This window comes from Geospiza fortis, unplaced genomic scaffold (genome assembly GCF_000277835.1).
Source record: "Geospiza fortis unplaced genomic scaffold, GeoFor_1.0 scaffold98, whole genome shotgun sequence".
Classification (NCBI taxonomy): domain Eukaryota; kingdom Metazoa; phylum Chordata; class Aves; order Passeriformes; family Thraupidae; genus Geospiza; species Geospiza fortis.
The window spans coordinates 8434074-8451989 of NW_005054306.1; the positions used below are offsets into that span (position 1 = coordinate 8434074).

Consider the following 17916-nt stretch of genomic DNA (forward strand, 5'->3'; position numbering starts at 1 on the left):
CTGGCTAGGTGAAGTAGTAAAACTGGTAATTTAGTCATGATCTGAAATGTAAAGAATTGTTTTCCTTTAGCTTACGTGCTGAATAAAAATGAACTCTAAAAGGACAGGATCTGTGTAAATGGAAATGTCATTTTAAATTACTGGAAACTACTTGGAGTAATCTAGCTTGGAAGAGTCATATCACTGTCTACTTATGTATGATCAGTTAATAAACAAAATGGCAGAAGAGATGTCACAAATACAGCCCACAGATTTGCAGAAAGAGTACAAACACTGCAGCTCTCGATATGACTTCCTCATGGGAAATGGGAAATAAATGATAGTTACTTCTCCTGGCACAAATACACTGTTACGTTTCAAACAAGTTTTTAATTTTTATTTGCTCAAATTAGGTAAAATTTTATCTTCTGTTCTAGTCCAATGTGATATATAGGTAGATATTATAATTTGAGAGGGGAAATGTATGCTGAAATTACCACCTATTCTTGAATCTATGAGCAATTGCTATGGATTAGCTAAAAAGCATTTTAAGACAACATGAAATGGTTTAGAAAAGCTGAGACTTTTTATCTGTTATCCTAGTGATTGAGCTGGACATATTAAAACACTAAAACCCAGAATTTTGAGTCCAACTATTTACCACTGATATATTTTTTTTCCAACCACATCTAAAATATTTTATTTCAAAGTTTCTAGTTGCTTTCACTGTCAGTATTTCTCTTGTTGTGTGAACATTATATATTGTAATGGTGTAATGGAAAAACTTTCTACCTGCAGAACTGTCATTAAAAAAAAAATTGGCAGAGATGAAGAGTTGAAAAGTATTTTTGGATATTACTGTTTTTTATCTCAAAAGGCTGGCTCATGCAGCAGAGACTAAAGGAGGTAGGAAATGAAATATCTTTTAGAAACAACACAGATGTTTCTATCCAGGATGGCATCCCAGCTGATGGTCAGGGGGCTATGACAGACAGGCAGATGCAGCAGAGCTCAGTTTCCTTCAGTAGGAGCCTGGGTCAGGACTGCAGACAGCATAATTGGGAGGGTCACGTCTTCCTACTACTGCCTTCTCAGTTTTTCCAAGTTGGGGATTTATTTAGTGTCTTGTTTTGGGGGTTTTGCACCATTATGTTTATTTTAAATCAAGTTTAGTTACACATTTTAGGTACAAGGAAGGAAATACTTATCCTTTAGTGCTTGGGCTGTCACTAGGGATTGGGAACAATGAGACAGCTGAAAATAACAGAGAGAAAAAGCCTGACAGAGGTAAATACAATCATGATGGAAAGCAAGGAAGAAGCAGCTGGAAGAGGAAACCAGAAAAATACAAATAGATTTTGAGATAGAAACTGTCTACATCTCAGTAGAATAGCTCCCTGAAAGAAAATAGGGAGCTGAATGGAGAAATTTATATATATACCAGCAAAGCTGTATAAGGGAGTCTTCAGAGTGGAGGTAATATAGCATGTGAGCATGTCTTCAGGTATCTGTTGCTAAATGGTCATTTGTTTTCACACTGTTATTGATTTAAAGAAGATACCATTGGTTTCCCCATCACTTCAAGCTTTATTTCACTTGTATTAAGTGTCAATGTCCTGTTTCTGTCATAGGGCACAAAGGAATTTTAAATTAATAATATTACCAGGTATTAAGATTTAGCATTTACCTAAGACTTTCATGCACTAACTATTTTATGGATGTGTTCTAATTAATCATCTCAGCATACACAGACTGTATGAAAATGTAGCTGTTTTGCAGATGGGAAAACTGCAGTCGATTGAATTGCTGGAAATGCAAAAATTGCTTTTATCAGTAGCACTGCTTGGTAGTCAGGTGGTTTGCTTTCTACTATTTGAATCTGACCTTTCTAGTTATTGTGTACTGGATCTCTTTGGATTAATTTGATCCAATAGTGATGAAAGTTGTTAATATTAAGGGTCAGCTCTGCAGTACCTCTCTCTTCTTTGTTGGGGGACAAGGAATACAAAATGGCAGCAATTGATATGGCAAGAGTCTCTGGGTCACTCATATACCTATCACAAAGGCCTATTTTCCTGAAAAATTTCTGCTGCTGCTAAAGGAACTGAGGACTTCATAATGAATATTTAATCACCCATGGTCTGTCTAGAAATATGTATATATTAGTGTTCAAGCGTTATTCAGCACCTGGAAGTTTATTTTTTGTTTATTGATTTGAGATATATGCCTAAATAAGGTTATTTAAGAAAAGAGAAACTGCTATTAAGGTTAAAAGAATATATATCATGTAAGTCATAGCATTCACTGGCCTCAGTGTCAGGCAAGCACTTGGTTCTATCAGTTCTTGTCATAATTCCTTCCTCATACTTCCCAGTCTCTTTTATTAATGTAGGTGAGCTAACACAGTTCACAAAAGTGCAAAAGTATTTAAAACATATCTTTGCTAGACAGGAAAAAAAACCTAAACTTGTGAACTTATGAAATTCACAGTCAGGAAAGTAGAAATTAGTGGCAAAACCTTTGTCAATGCTCACTCTTAGGTTGCATATAATTTCAGAAATTTCACAGCAGGTTCTAATGTGTTTTATAATTTGAATTTGAGTATGGGCTCAATTAGTATCTATATAACCATTTTATCTAGCAAAGTTGTTTATCAGGAACTTTGCAGTAATGTTTAGTTTTTCTCCCAGGAATCTGGTAACAATATTGGATAAATCTAAATTCAACTTCTGTGGTTTCTGTTGGACTTCCAAAACACTTTATCATTAATTTATAATCAAAATACTTTGAGATTATGGACATTCTGTAAAGAAAATGTTATTGCATGTGTTGACAAAACATAGTATTTTCCCCTCTTCTTTAGCCAAACAATAATTTTAAAGATTCTAATTTCATTCACAAGAAAGGTTAATAATGCATTATTACATAAAACTATTTATTTGGGTTTTTTTTAAAGACAGGAATATAAAGTCTTTTCTCATTGCATGTATTCAAACATACCATTTTCTCAATATTATCCACGAAGTTGGAACAGAGAGCTTGGTTTCCATTTGTTGACTTTTCTTGCACATGAATACACAATAGCAGTTGTTTCTAAAGAAAAATTCCCTCTGTCAGATCCAAACAAAATATGAAGGCTTTAGGACAGTGCTACGAGGAGATGACAAAGAGAGAATGAGTTGAGAACAGGTTCAAGGTTATAAGGAAGAAACTGCAGCATCCTACAGGTGGCTTCTGAAGCTGCCTTCTGCTAACTGAAAATGAGGCTGTGCACATAACCTGTCTGGTAAAATCAGGTTATCAAAAGTAGGCTATGTCTTATTGAAAAACTATATTCTGAAAACACTTCTTATTTATTTTACAGTATGTACATTTCAACAGCCTGGCTGATTTTAGGTGAGACTAAGGCATCAATCAATCAATCAGCGTCCTTTTAAAGGATGTAATCAAAACTGTAAAATAAAGTGCTTGTTTGCTTCATCTATGGGTTCTGTGTTCTTATGTTCCTCATGTCTTTCAGCAGCATTGGTCTGTAGAGCTCCTCCAAGCTTTCCATGTAGTCTAAATAATCACTCACTCGAAATCCATGCAGTGCTTCCTCCTGCACAGATACACAGAGAAAGCATTTATTAGCTAGGAAAAAAAATGTACAACTCCAATTTAACGAATTCCAAGCTTCTAAAGATAGCTCATTTTTTTCTGATTGTCAGATCCTGGCTGTTTAAAATAGATTTTATTATGTTTTATTTAGAAATACAGATTTGGCAATATCTGCTTCCAGACATTGGTTTTCTTTTTTTCTAATTACACACTTGGTATCATAGAATTTCATTTCACCGGGATGTTTTTTTATCTAATTTCTGGGGAATATTTCATTGAAGATTTTTAAGGAAATGAAAGTAAGCTTTAAGAAAGGAAATCCAGGTACTAAAATATTCTTTTGAAAGAAGATTCCTACACCACCAGCACATGGCATAAGTTTATAGGTGTGGCATTTATATCCAGCTAGCTTCTAAAGAAAAACAGGAGATGAGGATTTTTTTAAAATCAATGATAAAAGAAGATCTTCATGAAGAAGTGCTTAAATAAAACCAAAATAAACTGTTCTGCACCACTAAAAGTGAATAATTCTTACTAATTCCAAAACACACAGTAAAAGAAAGTGCCCTCAGAAAACAAATAGATAATGTTCCTTTTCATGGCTACTATATTGGAGGGATAAGGAAGATGCTCCACAGAACACAGGATCCTGAAGAATGGTTAAGTGTAAAAAGGGTTAATTTGTTACTGTTGCATACTCATCATCGACTAATCACTATCACCACTGCTGGCAGCATGTGCTGCAAAAAACTCTCTGGAGCCAGTCTCTGTGGATATAAGCAGTACCTCTGGTGTATTAACCGTGAATCTCTGCTAAGTAGAATTCTCCTGAGAACATCTACTCAGGCTTGGAAAACAGCACTTTGGCATCTGAACAGGAATTCAAAATAGTCTTTATATTTCTTCTCCTCTACACAGAAGCAAAACAAAAGTAAGGTTTTACTTTCCAAGTTGCTCCTTATGCACTGTGAGAAAGCTGACTACAGTGGAATATAAAATTACATATATATATATATATACACACACACATATCGGGAACTAAATGACATGTAGTGACAGAACAAGGGGGAATAGCTTCAGACTCAGAGAGGGTAGGTTTAGATTTGGTATGAGGAAGAGCTTTACTGTGAGGATGGTGAGGCACTGAAAAGAAGTTGTGGAACACATTGGTAGTATTCAAGGCCAGGCTCAATGGTGTAGTGGAAGATGGATTGGAACTAGATGATGTTTAAGGTTCCTTCCAACCCAAACCATTCTACAGTTCATTTTTTTTTTTTTTGTTTCAATTAATTAAGACTTATAAATAGCAGGAGTACAAGTTAAGTATGCTCCTTTTTTTCTGCACTGGTCACACAATAAATTGCAGATGTTCCAGTACTGCATTAATTTACATTCTTTTTTCATTAATTTAACAGTACCATGCCAAACCTTTAGTCTGTTTATACTGCATGTGGCAATGTACAATTTCTTTCTTCTATATTTTACATAGTCTATCCAACAATGCCATCAAGATACAGCTTTTAAGACACTTTGTCCAAAACCAGGGAAAACAAAACAATAAATTCATTAGACTGTGTAGCAAACATTTTCAAGGAAGCTGATTAGGCTGAGATACTTTTCCATATTTAAGCATATGTCAGTTGGATGCAAACTAGTCAGAAAACTATTATTCTTGGGACAGACTAAGATGCAGATATCTAGTTCGCAAAAAAATTTTGACAGGTGAAAAAAAACTAGCAAAAAAGACAAAACTATCCCCGTGAAGAAGAGTAAGATACCGTATCAATTTATGACTGCAGCTTTTTGCTTACCCTGCAAAAAACCCCAAACATAATCTATAATTGGGAAAGAATATGAAATTGTGAGGCTGGTTGTATAGTAATTGGCATTTCTTCAAACTACCAGCTTGATCAGCTTTGTGCCACATCTCTACAAGCTTCAGCAAGAGACGACTGTGCCAACCCACCTTTCTGGAGAGCACCTCAGTCAGTGAGATTGAGCCCACATATAGAGAACTGAGTCAAATGCTCTCCCAGCTTAATGTGCCTATTTTCTTTGCTCATGAAGGAAATTGCTCAGTAAAAAAATGCAGAAAAGCTATTTTCTGGAAAATACTATACACAATTTCCTGCTAGGGAACAAATAAAATTAAAGTGTTATTTCTCTTGTTTAAAATGACTAAGTGAAATTCAGTAAGAGTTTCAGATTAAGTAATGTATATATCCTCAGTATTCAGAGCTTTGCTTCTCCTCAGCAATTGAAAAATTAAGAAACCCTTACTTTCAGAAAAACCTGAAGATCTCGGGCTTCTGTGTGCTTCAGAATGTCTTGCTGTAGGTGTCTGAACAGAGAAATACACATATATATTTGATAATCAGGACCAAGGAAAATACATATGGCAATGTAGTGACAGATCTCACTCCAGTCCATGTAATTCCAGAAACACTGAGTTATCCATTGCAGACAGATCTAGATGAGAACGAAATGATATATCATTAAATCATTCTATACATTCAGTCATACTTAATCAGCTTTATCTCTTTTCTATACTACAGAACCTTTTCTTTGTAACATTACCCCAGCTATGAAAATAAAAGGGACAAAGTACAAAAGTCATGATACACCATTTTTAATGCACAGCCTCTGAATAGACTCCTGGTGAGTTAGACTAAACATTACAGCCTGTATCCATGCAGCTCACTTGTATGAATGTATTCCAGCACCTCCTGAGGTTGAGACTCAAAGTCCAATGAAGAAAAAATGATTTTTTTCAAGATTTTGTTTTAAATGCATCCTAAAGGATAATGACAGTGATGAAGACATGTTCAACATGGGTTTTCCTTTCAATTAAAGTAGTTATCTGCATTATAAATGAACGTTAGGTCCTTCCCTAAAACACATTTTCATTTAATGAAGTGAGTATGAACACAGTGACTCCTTTGCCCTGATCTAAATTACAATGTATTAAGAGGTATAATTTCACTTGGTTCTAGACCACAAATCTTCTGCTAATCATTCCTTAAAGTGTTTAAACATATGCAGCAGAATTACCACAATTCCAATTAGATGACAACCATAGTCTGGCAGTAAATCTGTTTTGAGGTATTTATTGAGGCACACAATCACTTAAATACATCAGAATTGTTTCTACTGTTCAGAGTTTGTTTTTAATGCTGCAGTAGAACTGCCAAATCACAGAGAAGATACAGTGGCACCCATGAGTGGCATTTCAGTAACTCATAAATGAAAAAAATATTAGCAGTTTAGAACAGTATCTAGTCTACTACTGAGTGCACACAAAAAAAGAAAATAGTGTAACTTGCACAAGAATAGCTGAAGGACTGACTGCCCCCATGTATTTTCTTCATCCTAAAACAGGATGAAGAAAATACATGCAACTCATCTTATTACAAGCACCTTATTCCTATGCTGAGATAAATTCCTTCATCTACTACTCTTCTCTCCTCAAAAACCAAACCCCAAGCTGACTACTTTAAGAAATGTTTGTATCACACTGGCATCTGCCCCCATTAAAGAGTCTTTTCAGCTGCAAATCTTGCAGCAAAAAGGAATTTTGAAGGCATAGGATGAAAAATGTTTTTCTTGCCTTGGCACAGCAATACACTTTCTCACTCTGGCAAGATGTCCTTTGCATGGACAATCTAACTCATTGCATGGAGCTCTTTACCCTTCATCATGATTGCAATATTTACAAACAATGCTTCATCCATAGCTTTCCATACTACCAAACAATTGTTGTAAGTAGGCAAAATGAAAGCTGGTGTTATAGATAATTATTCTTCTGTTGTAACACTTTATAATATGAAAGAACAGTGTGTTACCTGATTGTAATAGTGATAGTAGCTCATATAAAATTATTTTTTCTCTAATATCACAGGAACTGCTTCCTAGTATATAACTACTGCAAATTGCCCATTTCTCTCCTATGGAAGATTTAGATAATTGTTCCAGGCAATAAGGTATTTTGTTTAAATGCTAAATCTGAGGATTTAGTATATATTATTTTTATCAATTTTTCTGCATGAGCATGTAACAAAAGGTCATCAGCTCATGTACATTTGAATTATTCTATGAATCAGTCACTTTCTATTTTCAGATACTCAGATAAGTCGCTATGTGTTCTTATCTCTTACCCTCAGTTTTATAACCACCACACAAGTGCCATTTAGAAAAAAATGGCCAGTAGTTCCTCAGTGCTCTTATTTTTGCAGATTTAAGTCAATAGGTTGATGATCATTTAATACACTTTGATTGGTTACCTGGGATGGAGTGAAACCAGACATGTGGAAGGCTGAACAGACAAGGGGCAACTCAGCTTTCAGCAACATTTCAACGTGGTGAGCACTGCAAAAATAGACTGGATGGATGCCATATTCCACTGTTGTAACAGGCAGGTGCATCTGGTTAACAACAAAAACATCATCATCATCATAAAAAATGAAATTTAGGAACAGGATTACAGACTACAGAAATGTGTTGTTTTTTAATGCCTTGCTGAGAACAACATATAAAAATATACCCTTTTACATGTAAGATAAGTAATTCTGATTATTTTAGAGATAGGAAACAGGATAAACAAAATAGGTTGTACTTCCATCAAGAAAAACATGTGGGTAACTGAAGTGTTAATAAATATATCCTGATTGTTACCATGCATTAGTAGTATAGCTCCTTATTGTATACAGGCTTTAATTGCCAAAACAGGGATGGATAAACTGTTGCTATATTTTAAACAGGAGAAAAGAAATAAAAAAAAAAAGATTGATTTCTGCTGAATATTTTTTCCTTCATTTTGTTGTGGAGTAAATCTTCACGGTATTTCAACTTGTTTTTTGTGTGCACATATCTTTGCAGTATGTGTGGAGGCTGTGAGCAAAATTCTATTATGTACAACAAAAGGAGCAGAGGTTTTATCACTATGGAAGGCTCTGGATATCAATGCCCAATTCCAATTAATGAATCCTTGGCAGCAGTGGTTTTCAGCACTAGCAAAGTGGAGCAAATTTCAGCACAAATTTCATTATGCTGGAACAACCTCAGGCCAGACTCAGTGCTGAATGGACCGATATCATCACCCCTCCTAGTGACAAGACAGATCACTTGGTATTGCTACAGAAGCCTCCATGCAGAAGAAACACAGAATCTAATCTGTGCTTTTTGTATCTCAGAGTTCTCTGGACGTCTCTACTACAGTTTAGAGTTTATGTTCAAAACACAACATGACAATGTACAAAGGGTTTTATTTTAAATAGCTGGGAACTCCCATAATGAAAAATAGAAATGATGTTTCCTATATTACAACCTCAATGCAGATATTGACAATTTAAAATTGTCAATCATACAGTATTTGTGCAGTAATAATTTTTAAAATTTACTAAATATACTCAAATATATTAAGAAAATTTCAAAACTTTCACTAAAAAACCCCAAAAATCAGATTGACAGACTTGCTCTCTTATTGGAATCTGATAATTAAAAAAAAGGTCATTCAGCAGTATCACAGACTTCACACAGAATTTAATGCCACAAACAAAGTTTGTTTTACTGCCAGTTTTAAAACTCATTAACATTGCCTTCAGTCCACCTGCTACTTCTTTCCTTTTAAACAAAAATTTGAGCAAATATCAGATCTACATTTTTCCATTAATTTTTCAGGGTCATGTATTTAGCTAGAGGGGCTTAAGTATATTATAATGCATTAGAAAAGTAAACAAACAAACAAACAAATTGCCCAAGAAAAAACAAAACTAAGGAGATTAATGAACTCTCATTTGTAAACTTTCAAAGGAGCATTTCAGAATGAAACAGGTTATAAATTCTTACGGATAAATGCAGTCTTGGTAGCCAGAGAAATGCCGAAACAAGAAGACATGAAAATTGCTGAAGAAACATCAGCGTCCTCTCCCTGTCTCCTGACATTATGAGGAAGATAGAAGATGCAAACCAGTCATAACCAGCAGAGTGCTCCTGCAAGCAGCCTGAACAGGAAGGTTAAGGAACTTGGGCAGAGATCTCCTCCTCACTCTCCTGTAGCAACCACAGCTCTCCTCCTTCCGAGGTCCATGCACACAGAGCCAGGAGCCGGGTTGTTAGGCATGGCCAAGGGGAACCGAGCTGCACAGAAGGCAGCATCCAAGGCACAGTTGTCTCTCAAACTGAATTAAAAGAAACAATTTAAGCTGTTTTCCCCATATACTAAATTTTTTTCGTCCATACATAGTCAAGCTAAATCAGTAAAAGTAAACAAAAAGCAAGTAAATGCAAAAAAATCTGCACCAAAATGAGTGTGCTTATAAAGTGCAAGAAAGGAGAAGAATGGAGGAATAAAACAGGACTTAAAATTATTGGGGAAAAAAAAAAAACCTAAAAGAAAAGCCTTAAAAATGAGATTCGGCACATTCTGACTAATACACCTGAAGTATAATTTAATAGTGGTATGCAAATTTAACAGAGAATAATATAGCAAAGCTGGTTGAAAAGCTATTATCTGTTTTAATTTCTTTTACAGGAAGTTCCACAGTAGATCCAAAAGAACCAAAAGTCTAACCACTCCTGTTGATCTGACTACACTTATCACTACATGGGCAGCATCATTAACAGTGTTGGTATTGTGGGAGTACCACAAATACTCACTAATGTTCAAAGGTGCATTGCTGCTGGCTCTTTATCACATTCAAAGATGTGATCTCACTCCAAAACAGTTGATGACAAAAGTGAATGTGATTTGCACTTCTAACAAAGTATGGGAACAAAAGGGCGAACATTTTCTTAAGTGCATTGGGAATGCATTTAACTTAATAAAATTTCAAAGTAAAAGTGCTCTTTTAATTTTTTTTTCTTTCCATAAATATAACACACCTACAGCTCTATTAAAAGTACAAACCAGGAGTTCAAATTCTACTGAAATTTTTAGACAATATAACTTATACCATCAGGAAAGGATACAAAGTGAAGATACCACAGTTCTTTGCTGTTGTTTCAGAAACTCCTCACAATTCATTAACACGAAACACAGCCCATTTTCAGCATCTTCTTTTAGCAAGTTTAAGTATTTTCCATATCTACTTCAAAAAGTTAAAAAAAAACCTCTTTAAATATTTTTTTAATTCCTAAAACGGAAGAACTCATATTTAATAAACCTGTAAATGTTAAGCTGTCATAAAGTTGTTCATCACTGAAACTATGCTGTAGATATATTAGTAGATCATTAAATAAAACTTGTGCTCTACCTAGAAAGGATTCACAGCAAATATCTGCTGCTCATTGTTACAAATCCTCACTCAAATTCCCTTTAGTTCAGTTTTAGAGACAGTGGTGGGGAGGAGCAAGTACTCCATCACACACAACTCAGTTTCTTCACGTACAATATTTAGAATTCGATATAATTATTGTGCGTGTAATTATTATAATCAGAATTCAAACATTAATGCTAAAGATAGCAATCCGTGGAAGTACAGACATCTAAGCTTTTCCCTCATCACAGCTCTGCAAATTACCAGCCAAATAAAATGTTTAAATGACATATAACTAAGCTTAGCTAAACAGAACCATTTAGAGAAGTAATGCGAGAGGAAAAAAAGACACATAATTCAGGATAATGGAATTTTATGGTAAATCTTACTAGCACGTTACAATTAGTCTTTACAAAAAGAGAGGATAATAACATACATAAACTGTAAAGATAATTTAATTCTGTTCTAATACCTTTTTCAATTCTAGTTAGAATTCATTTTCTTAAAGTTTATCTTAGATTAAATGCTATAAAGCAATGAGTTGATGGATTAAGTATTATTAAAGTCATTCCATGAAAATCAAACAAATCCTAGAAATACTCTAGGGAAATATTTTAATACCATGTACCTGACTGTCATTTCAACACCAAGCTGCTGCACAGATGAAAGGTTTTCTTTCTTCACATCTGCATCCATGGCTAAAACAAAATAAATTAAAATAAACTATTATAAGAAATATGATTTGAATTGAATGCTAATGTAAAGCTCTTTCTGTGTAGGAATACCAATTCTGGAGAACTGTCTCCTATTCAAAATTATTTTGGTAGTGTTTGGAAAGGAGTCATAAAAATCTCCATTCTTCACAAGACTTTTTTTAAAATTAAAATCACCCTTGTTTCAAGGAAATCTTCATGGTTGGTATCATTACATCATTATAATTTACAGCAAGCAACATCTTTTTCAGCCCCATATCTTAGTGGAACTTTATCCTTTCTGGCCTAGAAATCAGACAAGGCAGCCTATTCTGATCCACTTTCTACCATTCCAGAGGCCTTAAAATTTCCTAGCTGTAATTCCAACTTTATTAACAAAAATTCTATACTGATATGAATCACAGAAAACTTTAAAACTGATAGATTTAATAAATTAATTAAATTCTATATTTATGTGCATTTTTTCCTACAGTAAAATATACCCCTTTTTCTGCAGTTGTTTGAATTAAAAATCCAAACTAGAAAAAAAAATAAACAAGGATTTAAAGCAACCATTGCTGTAGCATTTCCTCAAAATTTTAAATTCTAAATTAAATTTTAAATGGGCATTTTCCCTATCAGGTACATATTATCATCTAAGATAACTATACCACAGATAAAAATTGCAGTCTTACAATATTAAGAGTTACAAAGCTGAGGGAATAAACCTTGAATATACTTCTTTGAAAGTGCTGCTTAAAACCAGAAAGAAATGAAACAAATTAAAACCCTTATTAACTGACAACATTTGTTTAAAATGTAAATAATAGATATAGCAGCAGAAGTTAAAGTATTTTCATGTAAACGATACATGTAAAAATCTAATTAAACAAATCACACAGTAACTTCTTAAGTCTTTTTTCTATATCCTCAGTCAGACAGAGAAATCAAAGTGAATGATTCCCTGACTATTCATGTAGGTAAAGATTCTATGTTCCTGCAACATAAGCAGGGACTAAGGTATTAAAGATGAAATAGCTACAAGTTCAGGGAGGAAAGGACTCAAAGGGAAAAGAAACAAACAAACAAAACAAAAAAAAAATCACCAAAACCCAAAAAAATAAGATTCCATCTGCTCATATCAGATGAGGTAGGGAAAATTTTTATGAAGAAAATAATACAGCAAAATACGCTCAACAATGAAGCAATAAAATTCTGCAGAGGAAGTACGGCAATAATAAAACCCCACCCTGTTTTATAACTTTCCCAGAGAATAATAATTTAAGTGTTAGGGTTGTGAGAAGTTAACCTTGTACCTTTGACAATATATTTATACATAACAAATATCAACTGCTCTTGAATAAAATTATCTTATTCAATAATCTGATGGGACTGAAACAATGAACACACATCAGAGAAGTTTTCTGCAATCCAAAGAACAGAAGTTCATATATCTTTTGCATAGCATACCAGCAGTGCAATCTTTGGAAGAATACATATAAGGTCACAGGGTATTTCAGTTAAAACCCCACAGAGATAACTGAAACATTCATAACTTTTTACAGCTCCTGTTCCAAGTTACCCGTTTACTCAGGCTGCAATTGCCATACTAAGTTAATACATTTTCAAGTTTGTGTGTGCAAGTGGGAAGGCAAGAGGCATACATACATCCTAGGAAATAGGGGGAATTTAAATGAATTGGCTGTGGCTAATGACTAATTCAGTCCTAACACCACCATGTTTAATGGCAGCAGAGGGCAAGGACAGCAATGATCTCTAAGCTCCAGTGCGGTCCTGCTTCCATTCTGAGGTGGATCCTCTTATGGGTGGCAATGCAGGTATCCCAGTACAGCAAGGGTATAACAAAGAAAAGCTGTATCACAGCCCACTGTGTGACCCCAGCGTCCGCTCTGTAACACTTTACAGCAAGTACTGAATACTCATTGTCCATTAACATTAAAAGAACACGACTGACTTCACTGATTTCCATTGACTTTTCTTCTCTATTGTAACAATTTCTTAGTGGCTGGAAAGGGCTTTTTTTTTCCACCACACTTCCTTCTGATATTTTTCTCTGTATTGTGAAGGAAGATAAAATTAACTTGAAGTCTAGACTGAATAATAATTCTCTAGCACACAGTACCTTATCAAGGCAAAACCTCTTGCTTTCAGACACCACTGTATTCCACATAATCACAGCTCTGTATCCTGCTAATCCAAGAATTTGGCTTCTTTGTCCTGTGTCAAAAGTTTTTATTTTCTCTTTTTTTTTATTACTTAACAAACTGGGAAGACTAGGCCTAAGAACACTGTAAAGTCATTTAGAATACACAAAGGACTATTTCCACTGATTAAAAACTGGACCTAGAAACCTTAAATGCTCCATTAAACTTAGAAAAATACTATGAAAAACAAGCGGAATATTGCAATCCATGGACAAAAAGCTTGCTTGTTGTGACTGTACTATTGTGATGATGCCCATATATCTGATTTAATGCACTGAGTTAATTTTATACAAAAATGTTTTGACAAATATTTTTCAATACACCTCATATAACTGTCTTGAAACACAAAAGGTTTCATAACAAAAAGGCATGGAGAAAAATCAGTTCTCTAAATAAGAATGCCATTCATCATCAAAGGCCAGACCACCTCTCTGAACTGTGAATTAATAATATGATACAGCTCTTTGGCTATTATTAAATTGAATGAACAACATATTTTGACAGCTTCCTTTTTATTTATCTTAAAGCAAAAAAATCTATGTTGAACAGGTATTTCACACTTTTTTTCGTTAAAAATGAAAAACACTGTAAAACAGAAGCCAAAATTAAACTGGTGACTTCAAGGATATCAAAATTCTCTAGGAGCTGATTTACAATTTGTGAAAATTCTTAGAAAGCACCTCAATGGGCAGCACTTTTCAAAATGTTTTGTAGCATTCAGGAGCACAAAAAGAGACTCCCATGAGGCATGATTTTTTAAATTATTAAACCCAGTCTATAGCTATAAGCACTCCAGCATAAGTTAACTTTCATTCATAGTCCTGTGGCATTCTTTCTGATCAGCCAACACTTCAATTAAGCTTACAATTTATATTAAAGATTACTTTCTTATTCATTTTTCCTCTTACCATGACAAAGCTTTTCTGTGGTTATTTCAGAAAATGGGCTACATCACATTCATCACATTTCATATCCTGAAATGACAGGATACCAAGCTGAAATAGTTTTACAGCATATGTCATGTAACTTGTATGGTCTCTGGATAATATTTAATTTATTTCCCTGTTTAAAGTGCTGTTAGACCAAAGACACAACTGGCTTCCCTTTTGTCTTAAGTAGAAAATATTACTAAAGCTATCACTCACATTATTGGTTTAGCTCTTTCACTTCTCTGGTGCCCAGGCCAAATGGTTTTATGTCTATATAAATAATCTTTGGAATATACTAATGGATGCTAAATTTTAACTTCAGTGACAATAAGAAAGATTAGGTTTTGTGCTATGGATGAAAAAGACTTTTGGTTCAAAGAAAATATTTAAGTAAAGGTTCTGCAAACAGCTGAAAATACCATGATAACAGAGCCACCTGCATGATTCTCACAAATGCTTTAAAATACTTAGAAGTATATAGGTATATTTGCTATCAGATTTCTAGTCTATGGCTTTGTCCATATAAACTGAAATTATGGAACTCATAATTTTTTCCTACGATTTATTATTTTTGTTAACAAACCAGCAGGTTTTCACTTACTCTTCAACAGGTACTAAACACTAATCCTGTCCATTGGCAGATACCCAGGCAGTCAATATTAATCTTTATGCTATGCCAGTAACTATCCTTTCTCATTCTGATGTTCTTATGAAAGTTTTCTATTTTAAACATTATTTAGACTTGTGGCAGAGCAAAATTTACTAGTTTTTCTCCATAATCTGTTCTGCCATTTTGCTACTGTTTCTTCATTATGTCACCTCCTTCAACCAGGCTACTCATCTAGAACACTTCTGACAGTCTGACCTCACACTCATTGTTAGAAATATCTATAAAATAATCCTTTTTCAAAGAAAAGTATTACTTCTGTTGGATTTGAACTGGGATTGGAGACAATGTAAAAAAGATCCAAGAGTGACTGCTGGAGAATGGTGATGACTTCTCAGAGGTAACCTTATGCACAATTCTACTTTGACTATCTAAAGTATCTGTTATGTCATCAGTACTCTTGTCATAACAATACAAGACCAAAATATTAATATGTAGAACTTCAACTTCTGTAACGATCATCTCGAACACTCAAGCCGTTTCTGGCAACAGCTTCATTAAGAATGAACCACATTTTCCATCGAGTTACCTAAACTGGCAAGGGGTAAAATGCTTTCTGATAACAGCATCTTCAAAATGGTGGACAGTTTGAAGAAGTGAATTTATCAAATGATGCAGAAAGAATGGAAAAATTCATTTCCTTCTCCTTCCCTTTCAGCACAATTTCAGGTTGTAATCCTGTGTTTCTCGTTCGCTGCTCCTTCTGAACAGCTCTATATTGATACATTCCCCCTGGTGTTTTTAAAATTTCTCAGTTTGTTACCTGACACACCTGACCCTTTGAAGATTAAAAGCTCATTAAATGGTAGAAAGCTCCTAGAGATTTTGTTCAGTCAGAGAACTTAGGCTCATCTAGGAGAAGAAACACACCATGACATTTGAGTTTTATGGCCAAGACCTGAAATCCCGGAGGTTCTGTCCCTTTGGCAGTAAATGGCAGAGCTGTTTCAGAGACAAAGTCCAGTGGAAACAGAGGATTTGACTGCAAGGTCATCTGCAAAAGCAGAGCTCCCAAAAAAAACCTGCTGATCACAAAACATTGCAGCAGTCCCAAGTGTCTGCAACACATCATGGTCTGCAACACATCATGGAGATCAATTAAGAAGCACAAGACACCAATACATTAGATGACTTCACATTTCTCTGATAAATGGGTTGTTTAAACCTTGAGAAAACTAAGACATTTTCACAAAGCATTTCTGTTACATTGAACTGGAATTTGCTAACAGAAAGGGAAGAGGCTATTTTAGGAACCTCTTATACCTAATATATAATGCCTGGTATTTACTACTACAGCAAATGTCAGTTTCTTGCCATTTTATTACCTATCACATCTAGACACCGATGATTTGGTTTTCAATGTTTTAGGGTTTATAAAGGAGAAAGAAAAAATAAAAGCAAACTAGAAATTATTAATTCTAGGAAAGGGGACAGACAGAGATCATCAACATATGCACAGATTCAGTCATCTGAATAAACATCACAGCAGTATTGTTGCTGCTAGCAGAAAGTAAACTTCATGTAAGATTTGTGTTACTGTTTATAATTGAATATTGCAACTGCATAGTTTTTTATCAGATATTTTTTCCTTCTCTCTTATCTTGAAAATGGTAACAACCCAATCTAATTTAATTTTTCCATATTTGCAAACTTTATAAGAGACTGAAATCCTGAGGGGTTCCATGACAGATGGATGACTGTGTTATTCTAATTACAACTAGCTACAGGTTTACAAGGCTGTCATTTTTTTAAGATAATCAAATTCTAATTTCAGGAAACATGATAAATGCTGAATATCTATGTGCTGTACTGAATCCACTTTCATGAAAAATGTGACTTTTCTTCATTGAAATGAAACAACTATCAGAAACTGGCTTTCAGTTCCTCAGACCCAAATTTATTTTGTTACCTTCTAACAACTCATTAGCTTTACCTCATACAAAAAAACATCTCTACTGTAACTAGTTTCAGGATTTAGGTTAGATGTCTCTTACAGGAGGATATGAAAAACATACCGTGAAATAACATGGCATTCAATAATTGTCCTTGAAGCAATTGCAATGCTTCATAAAGACTATCAGAAAACCTTGGGAAATGTACAGAAATCTGGCCAATCATTATTCAATCAGTGAGAAATCTAATTTTAAACAAATAAGGTCTGATAAAGATTTGAGTGTGTGTTGTTGTCCCTTTGGTACAAACATAGGAAGCATAATGCATCCTGGGTTCTCAATGCACATTACTCTCCCTTCATAGGTAGGCCATATTGTTTGTTTTATGATGTAAAAAGAACCCAAAATGAACGTCATTTTAGCTATATGACCCATTCTTAAAATCATGTCCTTTTACTGTTTCAGAGTAGAATTAGAATATGATCACAGATTCAGTTTTAGAGCCAGACTTTTGTTTCATGTCAATCAGCATGAATTTATTGGCCTAAACTAACTTCCCTGGTTAACCCTTGCTGCTAGACCTGTCAGGAAAAGGTCCTGTGTAGTTTTAATAACTGTTTTCCTATAAAAGTTAAAAGAAACCTTTGATGATACATGGTGTTTGCCTGAGCAACACTCT

At 34.4% G+C, this 17916-nt stretch overlaps 1 protein-coding gene across 1 annotated transcript in view; it reads right to left on the reverse strand.

Annotated features, from left to right (window-relative positions):
• Positions 1-2881: 2881 nt before the first annotated feature.
• The window catches only part of TBC1D32 (TBC1 domain family member 32), a 74442-nt gene continuing 59407 nt past the window's right edge, over positions 2882-17916 (reverse strand). The window contains exons 28-33 of the mRNA XM_031066698.1: positions 11461-11530; positions 10546-10661; positions 9424-9578; positions 7860-8000; positions 5860-6048; positions 2882-3580 (exon numbers count right to left, since the gene is read on the reverse strand). Of these exons, the coding sequence (XP_030922558.1) occupies positions 3461-3580; positions 5860-6048; positions 7860-8000; positions 9424-9578; positions 10546-10661; positions 11461-11530 (791 nt within the window). The 3' untranslated portion in view covers positions 2882-3460. The remainder of the gene's footprint in view (positions 3581-5859; positions 6049-7859; positions 8001-9423; positions 9579-10545; positions 10662-11460; positions 11531-17916) is intronic.